The 13,141-nt window shown below is 36.1% G+C and overlaps 1 protein-coding gene across 1 annotated transcript in view; it reads left to right on the forward strand.

The window, feature by feature from the left end:
• The window catches only part of lmo7b (LIM domain 7b), a 38,019-nt gene that overhangs the window by 6,974 nt on the left and 17,904 nt on the right, over window positions 1–13,141 (forward strand). Inside the window, exons 6-13 of the mRNA XM_016490301.1 lie at window positions 602–641; window positions 730–843; window positions 2,009–2,207; window positions 3,919–4,078; window positions 5,514–5,819; window positions 6,242–6,547; window positions 8,888–9,095; window positions 11,258–11,406. Of these exons, the coding sequence (XP_016345787.1) occupies window positions 602–641; window positions 730–843; window positions 2,009–2,207; window positions 3,919–4,078; window positions 5,514–5,819; window positions 6,242–6,547; window positions 8,888–9,095; window positions 11,258–11,406 (1,482 nt within the window). The remainder of the gene's footprint in view (window positions 1–601; window positions 642–729; window positions 844–2,008; window positions 2,208–3,918; window positions 4,079–5,513; window positions 5,820–6,241; window positions 6,548–8,887; window positions 9,096–11,257; window positions 11,407–13,141) is intronic.

Raw genomic sequence — 13,141 nt, forward strand, 5'->3', positions numbered from 1 at the left:
GAGAAATAAAAAGCGATACTTATCCTTTGCCGGTGTCCCTGCCCGGATATTTAGAAGAAATATATTGTTTAAAGGGATAGTTGACCCCAAAATGAAAATGTTGTAATCATTTACTCCAAACTTCCAAACCTGTATAAGTTTCTTTCTTATGTTAAACACAAAAGAAGATATTTTGAAGAACCAAAAGAAAGAAATTCATACAGGTTTGGAACCCCATGACTGTGAGTAAATAGTGACAACATTTTCATTTTTGGGTGAACTATCCCACTAATATATGCGTTAGTTGTCTGAAATGTGGCATTGTAGTTAGAAGTTGAGTTATGATGCTCACGTGGACATTGAGTTTGAGTCCGGCGTTCCGTTGTTGTTGTAATGTTCAGTTTGTGTTCCTTCTACCTTGTATCTTCTCCTCTCTCTACAGTGGTTTTCAACCTTTTTGACTGTTATTTTGTTATTCAGTATTTGAAGGCCCCCCATATGGAAGAAAAATGGTTTCAGTTAGATTATTTTAATATATTAATTATAATTTATTATTTTAAATACTATTAAGTCATCTAATGGCCCCTTTAAAGGTTTGTTGTGGACCTCCACGCCCTATTAGAGAGAACCACTGCTCTGTTATCCCTGTCTATACAACAAAGGTATTTTCAAAACCATATGGAATTTTCATGAAGTATTTCCAAAAACTAATTTTTACCACTTTTTCTATCATCCTGTTATTACATACAGGTTTTGATAACTATATACTGGTTGGGGAGGAAGGCCCAGTCTGATCCGTTTTACACTGGACCACAGCTGAATCTAAAAGCCTTTGAAGGTTTGCTGGGCACAGCATTATCTAAGGTATTTACTTTTGATGCAATTTATTTTTTCTTCCCTTTTCTCTTTTATTTTCTTTTATTGAAGGAAGTGCAATGCAAGTTTGAGAGCTAATGCACAAGATCAATTAATGTTAGTTTGATGTGTTTATAACCTAAAATACATTTTAATACAGTGAAACTTTTACGTTGTTTTAAATTTTTAACTATTTAATTTAATTTTTACAATTAAAACTCTTTTTTTTTTTGTTTATAGCTTAAAATGCCTTCAATGTAAAGAATTTACTTTTAAATCATTTAAAATATTTAATAATAATAATAATAACTATTATTATTTTTATTATATTAAATATTTATAAAATAAACAAGGATGAACAAGTCTGAGAGTTGTTGCACAAACAATAAAATGTAAATTTGTTGTTTATACTAGCTTAAAATACCTTTTACATATCTATTTTAAAATTCTTCTTCTTCTTCTTCTTCTTCTTCTTCTTCTTCTTCTTCTTCTTCTTCTTCTTCTTCTTCTTCTTCTTCTTCTTCTTATTGTTATATAAAGTATTTATAAAACAAGGATGTGAGATTCTGTTGTGCAAATGATGAAATGCCAGTTTGATGTTTATACTTTAATACCGTAAGTGATTTTTTAAACATTATTATTATTATTATTATTATTAAATAATAAGAAAATAAACAAGGGTGTAAGTCTGAGATTTGTTGCACAATGATAAAATGTCAATTTAATGTGTCTACAACTTAAAATACCTTCTCATTCAATTTGAAAACATTTCACATAAAGTTTCTATCAAGTGTTTATGCATTGGAATATATCCATAAGACAAACAAGCCCCTCACTAGTCCGAATCATTACATTACTAAAATAGAGAGATCTTACAGTTGAGTCTCGTGTGATTGGACTCTGTGTTTTTTTACAAAGGATGTCATGCAGGTCCAGAACTCCCCATTAATTTTGGCTCCTGATAAAATGATTCAGTCAAGCGTAAGTCAGTGTTGTCAGTCTCCGCATAGTAATTATCAAAGAATTGATCGATATATTGCTCAGCATTTAGGTAATTTCTTCAGTCAGTAAAATGGAAAAACCACAGTAAAAGTCTACTGGAGCTCAAGTCTGTTTACTAAAACTCACTTTTCAACCCTCTCTGAAGTTTTGGCTCTTTATTCACCTTCTTCAGGCTCTGGAGGAGTCTGTGCAGGCCAAGTCGAGTGTGAGGGACAGTGGGTACGCAGAGGGCTGGTTCTCTGACAGGGAGGATCTGTTCAGTCTGAAGCAGTCGGGCTACAGGAGAGAGGACTCAGTTGAGAGCATGGACTCAGTGGAGTCTCGCACACTTAGCGTGGCTTCAGACTGCACACTTAGAGTCGGCAGTGAAGGTAAGACTGGTTGTGTGTGTCTGTGTTGTTGTTTTTTGTGTGTATGTAATTGTGTAATAATGTCCTTTTTTTATTGTACTTGTGCTCTATTTGATTTGGTCATCACAGTGGGAACTTTGCAGTGGACAATGGGTGTGTTAACATGCACTGATTTTCATTAATCTGACTGAATCACATTTCAGATTCTGAAAGTACTGTTTATATACACACTTTCAAAAGTTTTGAGTCAGGAAGTTTTGTTTTTATTTTTAGAAATGTAATTATTTTATTCAGCATGGATGATTTAAATGGATTAAATGTGACAGTAAAGACATATACATTTGTTACAAAAAATTCTCTAAAAAGTGTTTTTTAATCAATTCATCAAACAATCCTGAAAAAAAAACAAGAAGAAATGTTTTTTGAACAGCAAATCAGCTTATTAGAATGATTTCTGAAGGATCATGTGACACTGAAGACTGGAGCAATGATGCTAAAAGTTTAACTTTACCATAACAGGAATAAATTACATTGTAAATTGTAATATTTCACAATATTAACATTTGTATTGTATTTTTGATCAAATAAATAGTCTTAGGACTGCATTTGCAAGAGACGTCTTTCAAAAACATTCAATCTTACCAACCCTCAACTTTTGAACGGTAGTGTTAGTGTACACACCCTAACCTTTGTGATCTGATTCAAATATTAATTTACATGGTCATTGCATTTATTTAGAACAAAATTTCTGTGCAAATGCAGTCTGTCAGTCTGCAACAGAGAAAGCCACTGTAGGAGTGTTACTGGAACTAACTGATATCGCTTTTTATCAAATATTCAGTGTCCGCTTTACTGAGCACTTCGTAATAAATAAGTAAATAAATCAAGTAAATAAAGTGAACGTTGTATGACCTAAATAAACATACACATCATGACTGTGCATGTGCACAAGGTCTTTCTGAATCCAATTGAGAAAGTAGTTTTGCAGTAAGCGAATGGCTAATATTTTCATATTTAACAAATTATTTAAGATCTACACCTTTTAATCAGATTGAAATTTCATTCCAGTGAAGCTAATTTGGATCAATTAAGGAGTTTAAATGAAGGCATTTCAGTCCCATTGAGCCATCGATCCAATTATTAACTGATTATTAGTTTGCATGTAAATGTACTAATTTTTTCTTAACCTCAATTGAGCAAAATTGTCAAACATTTGCTTCAAGACATAATGGTCCATACTGCTTAAATATCTCTAAGTGTTATCACTAAAATCACAATGTCTTGTTGACTTTGTGACTTTGATATTGCATCTCTCAAACACTTGGTAATGAAAGTTTGCTACCTAGACCTTGTCCCTTCACCCCATCCATTCACGCAAGTGTGACATTCCTGATCGTTCCACACCCATTCGGTAATGCATAGAGCTGATGCCAACTGAAAGATGGAAGACTGTGGGGTGCTCTAGGGTTGTCATGATACTAAAATGGTAATGCCAAAGCAAAATAAAGTGCTGTTTAGGAACTATACACACACAAAAATAAGACCGTGGCATCATGTAGCCTGCAAGTAAATACTGAAGAGCAACAAAACAAGCAATAGACTCTTAACGCGTGACTGCTCTAGACCTCTTCACAGAATCTGCACACAAATATGCGAGGTGTATTTGACATCTCACTTGACTGTTGATTTTGTTTGTTTATCATCTTTCTTTTACTCTGTCGTGATCTCCCAGGTTGCTGTAGTGACGCAGAAGCGGAGCATTGCTTCAGGATGGCAGAAGGCAGTAAAAGTGATGCCCCCATCAGGGAAAGAGTGCATGTCCCATCTGCCTTGAGGAAGAAAAGGCAGGAATACCAGCAGGGAGGCAGGAGTTATGCAGGCAACTTCACTAGGTATGATACACTCTTTTCTGGCTCACTTCGCTTCAGAAACTGACTCTGCATACAAATGTTGGATGACAACTTTTGCTAAGCTTATAACAGATATACAGCAGGGTGTCAATGGGTTTTGAATTTTAAATTGTTTTAAATTCACTTACTAAAATTTCCAAGAAGGCCGTTAAGAATCTTAAATGCTCTATGTAGTTTAAAATGATCTTGAATATTGTTTTTGTCATTTGTTTTCATGCTCACAGAAGTCTTCACATGGCATTTTATGTAGGTAAATGTTTCAGTGTATAATGTTTCTATATACAAATGTGTAAAATACTAAGTAAAATATACTATAATAAATGACAATAAAACACAATATCATCGATTTAACTTTATTTTTAATTAATTGTAATTATTTGCATTAAAACATTTAATCTACATTATTTGCATTTGTATCAGAACATTAAATAAAAAAATAAGTGCAAATATATTCATGCCTTTTAATGAAAAGATAAATATATTTTTTACTTATTTTTATTTTTTATTTATTTTAATCTAAAGTTTATTATTATTATTATTAATAATTTTTAACACTATATCGTCTAGCCCTATTCACCGTGTGTAGTTCAGCTGATCACTTTGTGGCATTCAAGGAAAACTTGACCTATTAAAACCTACTTTTTTTATTAAAGGATTTTGAATTTCATTCCATTAAACATGCATAACATGTATATATTTAACGTCATGTATATATCCTGCTTGAGCTTTGAGATCATGCAGGTTTGCTGTTCAAACTTAAAGGGGTCATATGATGCGATTTAAAATTTTTCCTTTCTCTGTGGAGTGTTACAAGCTCTTGGTGCATAAAGAAGATCTGTAAAGTTGCAAAGACTAAAGTCTCAAATCCAAAATAATCAGTAATTATGTCCCCACTGGATGCAACATGCCTCGTTTGTAATGGGTTTTATTGGTTTTGTCTCGTTATGCCGGGACACATGGAAACACAGTATGGTAAGGGGCGTAACATTTCCGTCACACGCTTGAGGGATTCAGCCAATCACAACGCACTGGATAGCTGGCCAATCAGAGCACACCTCGCTTTCAGGACCGATGAGCTTTGTAAAAATCGTCGCATTTCAGAAAGGCGGGGCATAGAGGAGAAACAATAATGTACATTATGTGGAAAATAATGTGTTTTTTGAAGCTTAAACCGCATAAACACATTGCATTACACCAAATACACCAAATAATGTTCTTTTTAGCAACATCATATGACCCCTTTAAAAGAAACATAAATTAAATTGTAATAAAATTATTAATATTGTCCATATAAAATGGTCTTTTCTTCAGTTTTATTGTTGATAGTTTCTTATGTAACAGGGTTGGCTGTAACAAATATATTGTGCGTGTAATTGGAGGTGGTTTTCTTAGTCTGTCCACCATCTTTTGGCTGTAGTGAAAGTGGGAGGGGCTTATGCCACGACCTCCCTCCTGCTTCTGCCTTCCTCCAATGGGCAAGCAGTTACCAGAGTGACAGTGACTCTGATGCGGATCGCGCTGAACCAGACCTTGTGCAGGACGACCTAGCGAGTCGCAGATTTCGCTCTGTAACCTCCGTGGCCCCTGCGAACTTTGCGATCCCTTCAAAGCCTCTAGGACCCAGGTTGGCCCCTATGGTGACCCCAAGTGCTAGGAAGTCATGGCTCACCTTGTCAGATGCCTCACGGCTGGCCGCAGTGCCGCCCCAGAGATCAAACCAGAGGTCAGAGTTTAGAGAGTGTTTCAAATATAGACTGTGTCTACCGTGGTGCCCTAATATTTGTGCTTATGTACATCCAACTGGCCCTTACTACTTTTCGTTCATCTGTTGATTGTAACTGAATAAGCTTATTAATTTAGAAGACATGCTTAGTTTTTCCTAAACTGGTGTTCTACTGTAGTGGAGCTCATTTGGAAGAATTGCTTGGCGTGATCCTTCAATTTTATCTTGGCACTGTGTGGGTCTTCACTAATTTGCTGTTCATTCATCTCATTACTAGAACTGCTTGTGGTTTGATGTTGCTGTGTGTTCCACTAACTAGCTAAAAAAAAGCGGTTAACAGTTTTGCATGCATGTTCGTGCATGTGCTTCTTGGAGACGTTTTTGCACTCATCTCATACGGATGACTCTGTCTTGGGAAGCAGCGTGTCATCCATTCCCTCTGTAAATGGACGGGCAGACTTTGAAACAGCCACTTTGGAGGAAGAGTTTCTTCAGCGAGCCCTAAACAATGGCACGAGTGACTCTGATGAGGACCGAGGAAATGCCGATCCGGTGCTGGATGACCTTTACGTCCGTCGGGTGCTCGTCTCGGAGCATCAAACCTCCATCAATGCCGATTCAGACAAGTTCCTGCCCAAATATTGGACACCTGAGGAAGATCTACATGTGAAAAAGATCAGGCTAGGGTCCCAGCGCAGACCATGGTATAAGAAGATGCAGGGCTTCAGGTTTGTGTCATAAGGAGAAAGAAGGTCTTTTTTTTTTTATAGAGCCAGTTGGAAATCTGGTAGAGAACCCCATTTTTCCCACCAGTTCAAAGTAAGACTATCATAGAAGTGAAATGAAATCTATAAATTGTCATAATTGCTGTTACTGAACTTCTCCTATGCTTGTTTTCTTCAAAAAATGTCCATATTCCTAACCCCCATAGAGCCACTGAATCAAAATTGCAACCCCTGTAAAAATATTAAAACGTAATAACATTTTTGGTTAAAGTACACAACAGCAAGTTGCACTATGAAATGTATTCCTGACTGTTTTGGATCAGGTTTATCAAATAATAATAAAATAAATCAATATTATTGATTTGTTTTCGCCAAAATTCACCCCATAATTCCCCCCAATTTTTTTAATTGAATTGTTTTATTATAATTCTTTTAACCAATGGCTTTCTTAAGGGGGTTAAGTGTAGTACATACTTATGTGACTCCCTGTACTTGTTCTTTCTTTTTCATCTATTTAAAATGGTCTTTTCCTCTGCTATTGCTTCCTCCCTTTTCTCTGTCTCTCTGTCTCTTCTTCCTGTAGCCGAAAGATGTCTGGTTCCTCTGAGGACGACTCTGATTTTGACATCACTCCTTGGCTAGCTGCACCTGCTCCAAACTTTTCACCTGATTCCAAATCCCTCCACACTCTTTGAGACATTCTTACTTTTTTAATTTTCTTGTGTAGTAGTGCATTGGATAATTAACTCAAGCCATACAGTATATATTTGGAGAAGGATATTGTATGCTAATTAAGTGCATATGTGCGGAATGTTTGTATAAAAATGTATAAAATACTTGGTGAATAATCAGCGTAATCTTTTAGCTTTACTTCATTTGCTAAAACATCGATTTGCAATATTGATGCAGCAATGTTTTAGCTGGTAAAAGCAATTTATATGGCAGATACTATGTATGTTTGCACCAAAACTTTGCTTCCTTTTTAATGGAGCTTAATTTAGATCTAATGTAGCAGTTGTGGCCATCTTGAGAGTGTAACAAATTATTAATTTGGTAACATCCTTCTAATCTCTGAGCTTAATTTCAGTGTTTCATTTCCCTAGCCTCATATTTATTGGTGTGAGTTGACTTGGCCCAAGCTGTGTATGATTCAAAAAAAAAAAAGGCCTGAGCACATCCTCTGCAAGCATAGAAAAAGGGCTGTTTTGGAAAGTTGAACTTAATAACAGTGAATAACTGCAAACAGCCACTAAAACTGCATTTGTGCAGTAATTTCTATAAGATCCCATCAAAATGAAACCTAGAACATTTGTTTTACGATTGTTTTACAGTGGGCTTTAACCAAAAATCTCCATTAACTAAAGATCTCTTGGGAGTTTCTTGAGCTGATTTAGTGTTACATGTGATTTTAATAGTTTTGCTACACAGATATCATTATATAATGTTATCAATTCTGTGTGTATGCCATTGTGACAACTGGAGCTCTGTTCATATGCTGTAATGTTTTGTGTCTATCTGACATGTCACAGTCTGAAGTCAAAGAACTTGCACTGAAATGTCAAATTAACTTTTTGGGCCAATAAAAATACCAGCTGTGAATAATTTATTTTTATTGATTTATTTATTTTCTTTGTGTGTGTGTTCCATGATAGATAGTAAGTCATGAGGGTGGGTAAATGAATTTATTTGTGGGTGCACTCTTCTTTTTAATTGATCCTTTATTGGTAGAAACAAAAACTATATCCATTTACTATAAAGACAGTTTCACAATCAAATATTTTCATGATTTCCCAGATATCCCATGAGACACTCTCGGTACACAGGGTGAGTTCTGCAATTTTTGATGTTGCTTCAGTGTCATCTTGCAATAACAAACTCCTGATTGCTTTTGCATTTGTGGCTCCATTACGAAGGCTGCTTTTTTTCTATAGGAATGTGTGCATTTTGAAGGACTTGTCCCTCAAGTAAATTATAAAATCAATCATCACACAGCATATTACAAATTGCTACATGCTATATAGCAGTGTCTTGAATTCTGTCTCTCCTGCATCGTTAAATCGTTATTTTACGGCATAAGCTTTAATGCATACGCTTATCTATGTTGTATTGTAATATTATACTATTATTTTTTCCATCACTGTGTGCAGTTTATGCTGGTTTATCTCTCTATTTAGTTTATGATGCTAATGTCTTTAACACCGCTTTTACGGGGTACAGTTCAAGTCTTAACCTCTAGATGTCAGTATAACATAATTATTCTTGCGTAAAAGTCAACATTCCAAACTTCTGTTTTTTTGAGTGGAGATTATCATTTAAATGACCATGTCCATCTCCACTCAACAGAAGCAAATCTATGGGTGACGTCACACTGGAGCCCATTCCACAGGAGTCTGACACCTGCTCCAGCTTTGACCAGATGGGGTCACGGCATATTCACCAGAGGTCTGTTGGAGAGGTGACCCTTGACCCCTCAGCCATACAGAGAATTCAGCAGGAGCAGTTACAAAGCATCCGGGACAGAATAAAGGAAAGTGAAGCCAAGTGGCATGAAGTAAGTGATGCTTATTTGCATAACATTTTTTACATCATGGTTGTGGAACTACTGAACACACAGATTTGAATAATAAAATAAATGTTTACAGGGATAGTTCACCCAAGAAAGGCAATTGTCATCATTTACTTACCCTCGTGTTGTTTTAAACCTGTATGTGTTTCTTTCACCTGTGGAACATAAAGGAAGATATTTTAAGAATTGTATAGACAAAAACAATATATTGTATATTGTTAGTATAGTTCTCAGAAAACAGTATATTTCTCAAAATATCATATTCTGTGTTCCACAGAAGAAAGAAAGTCAAACAGGTTTAATGACAGGTTAATTAATACACAGTGCCTTGCGAAAGTATTCATACCCCTTCATTTTTTTTCATGTTTTATGTTGCTGCCTTATGTTAAATTGCCTTAAATTACTTTTTTTCCGACATCATTCTACACTCCATACACCATAATTGCAAAGCAAAAAACAGGTTTCTTTGCAAATTGATTAAAAATAAAAAACTTAAATGATTCCATTATCTGGGACAGCTGAAATTTAGCTCAGGAGCATTCATATTGCTTGTAGATGTTATTACACTTCAAGTGAAGTTAACCTGTGGCAAATTCATTTGAATGGGTATGATTTGGAAAGGCACACACATTTTAATAAAAGGTCTAATGGCTGTAAATGCATATCAGAGCAAAAACCAAGCCCTGAGGTCAAAAGAACTGCCTGTAGAGCTCAGAAACATGTTTGCGTCAAGCCATACATCTGGGGAAGAGTTCAGAAAATTCTGCTTCATTGAAGGTTCACATAATCGTGTAGCCTTCATTATCCATAATGGAAGATGTTTGAAACAACTAGAACTCTTCCTAGAGCTGGCCTCCTGGCCAAACTGATGGAGAAGGGCCTAGTCTAGACTGGTGACCAAGAAGCTGATAGTATCTCTAGTTGAGCTCCATGATCATATATGCAGATGGGAGAAACCTACAGAAGGACAAACATCACTGCAACTGGTTTGATGAACCTCAATTCCAAGCATAATGTTTGAAGGAAACCAGGCACTGCTCATCACCTGCAGAGTACCATCCAAAAAGTAAAGTGTACTGGTAACAGTCTCATGCTGTGGGGCTGTTTTTCAGCGGCAGGGACTGAGGGACTCGTCAGAGTAGAAGAAAAGCTCAGTGCACCAAAATATTGAGATGGCCTTAATGAAAATTTAGTCCAGAGCATTCAGAACCTCAGACTGGGCAGAAGGTTCACCTTCCAACAGGACAATGAACCTAAACACAGCAAGAGTGGCTTATAGACAACTCTGTGAATGTCCTTGAGTGGCCCAGCCACAGCCTGGCCTTGAACCCAATCAAAAATTTCTGGAGAAACCAGAAAATGTGTGTCTGCCCCCATCCATCCTGACAGAGCTTGAGAGGTGAATAGGTGAGGTGAAGAATGACAGATAATTGCCAAATGATGATGTGCAAAGCTTGTCGCATCATACCCAAAAAGACTTGAGGCTGTTAAGGTGCTTCAGCTAAGTAATGAGTTAATGAATACTTATGCAATGTACTTTTTTCAGTTTTTTATATTTTAATAAATTTACAAAGTTGTGACTTCTGTTTTTGCTTTGCCATTATGGTGTATGGAGTGTAGATTGATGTGGAAAAAAAGTAATTTAAAGCAGTTTAACATAAGGCTGCAACATAACAAAATGTGAAATAAATTAATACTTTCGCAAGGCACTGTATATGTATGTATGTTTGCAAGTATATGTATATAAATATAATTTTTATATAAATTATATATAAAAAGGGGAGGGAGGTGAGCTAAGTATTTACTTTGGCTGTTTTCGGAGGCTAGGTTAGTCACAGAGGAAAATGTAATTACTAAGGGCATCCGATTCTGGCAACATTTTCTGTTTGTTACTCCATAAAATGTTGCCTAAAGCATCTTTAAGTTTCTCCTAGATGTTGATATGTCTGAGTTGGCACTGTGGGGGTCCTCAGTGAGCCAAATAAAAACAGTAATGTTTAGTTTTGGACTGGCCTTGGAGAAGACTCATTTGCCCCTTTTTTTTTAAGATTATTCACACATCACACTGATGTTATTGTCAGACAGATTTTTTTTTCTTTCCCGGTATTTCTTAATTTATCACTCAATTTTCACCTCTGTCATTGCAGGATCTGAACAGGTGGAAGAGCCGGCGGCGTAGTGCAAACTCTGACCTCCACAAGAAGCGTGAGGAGAGGGAGCAGATTGAACTTATTAACAGTGGGGGAGGGGCCAGTGCCATCATGACTGCACAGCTCACCGGGATGCCAGAGGAGAGGTAATATACACTGTAATATTTTTTACTCGCAGGGTAATACATTTTCTTTTTGTCTTAATACATTTTTTTTAAAGGAATAGTCCAACCACAAATGAAAATTCTGTTAATATTTATTTACCCTCATATTATTTTAAGCCCAAATGACTGACAAAGTAGGGAATTTAGCAGAATGTCTGAGCTTCTGTCTTTTATATAACAATAGTGAATGGGAACCATGGGCTGTCAAGCTCCAAAGAGAAGAGTAAAAACATCCCTCTACGGACACCTTGGCAATTGAATCGCCAAACACATATATAATGTTTGTAAAATGGTACAGCTTTTTAAATATCTGAAAGTATACTATTAATATCAGTCAGTCAAGCATTATAATATGATAATCAAGTATTATTTAATAATAGAAGTTTAGTAATTAGAATTAAAAACTTGGTAACCATGAACTTAGGCCTGGTGCTTTTTTTGGTCATTCAGTGTTCCTGTAAAAAAAAAAAAAAACGAACAATAATACTGATAAGATATTATTATTATACGAATTCTACTAATAAGAACAATATAAAAATGCACTAAGGATTAATGAATCTACTGGATTCATGAATATTAATCAGGTTGTGTGCGTTTGCTCGAACTGATTTGCTGAAATCAAAACAGGGACGATAATAGGCGAGCGCCAGCCAATGAGATTGTCGTTTGCGCGTACAACAAAGTATATCGTTTACATGTAGCGCATCAATTCTGCATGTTATGTAAGACTCTCGCTCTTTGCGCGTGTGAGAGAAAGCAACGACCTTCACACTAGAGTTTACGTAATGCCAAATACACAAACACTGCGCATCCATTCAGATGAACTGAAAAATATCACAGATCGCTTGACGAATGTAGAGGGTTGAAAAAAGAAATATATATATATATATTAGGGTGGGAATCACCAGAGGCCCCACGATACGGTATTATCACGATACTTGTGTCACGATTATTTATATATATATATATATAGGGATTGTCAAGCAGACAAACTGACCAACACTTTCACGAAAACCTGACATAAATGTTGTATGCACCTGACAAACTCAATTATTTGTATTACAGTCTAATCTAGTCCACCTTAATTAAATGTAAACAGGTATGCACTGCTGTGCTACTACAGGTATTTTGAGCAATGCAACTTGAACTTGTACAAAAAAGTTGTGCAGACCCTTCAGCAATTGGGGCTTTTGAAAGTAAATTACTGTTAAATTTAGAATATATAAAACAGTCTTACATCCGATTTAAACACAGACGGGGCTTTTCCTGATAACTTTCCGCTATGCTGCCATCTTTATTTTACTAACTTACTTCATGGTGAAGGTGACCCAGCTGACCTCACCAGAAAAAAAACTCAACACTACCATCTAGTGGACTGTAAAGAAATTAATTTTATTATTCTACCAAATAGTATAATGAAAGATCGATACTTGGCGTCCGTGTATCGATACAGTATTGCCGCGGAAAATATCGTGATTATATGCTGTATAGATTTTTTCCCCCACCCCTAATAAACATGGTGAGATTTTGCCAAAACTATTTGCTCCGGAACAAATAATAGATTAATGCACTCATGAAGCCGCCCGAGAGCAGTAGTGCTGTGTTCAAAATATCGATACGACGATGTATCGTCACAGAGATTTGACGATACGAGTATCGATACAGCTGGCCCTGTATCGATATTGTGGCACGTGTGCAGCAGTGGACCGCGCTTAAT

The sequence above is a fragment of the Sinocyclocheilus anshuiensis genome, unplaced genomic scaffold (genome assembly GCF_001515605.1).
Source record: "Sinocyclocheilus anshuiensis isolate Anshui unplaced genomic scaffold, SAMN03320099.WGS_v1.1 scaffold442, whole genome shotgun sequence".
In the NCBI taxonomy this organism is placed as follows: domain Eukaryota; kingdom Metazoa; phylum Chordata; class Actinopteri; order Cypriniformes; family Cyprinidae; genus Sinocyclocheilus; species Sinocyclocheilus anshuiensis.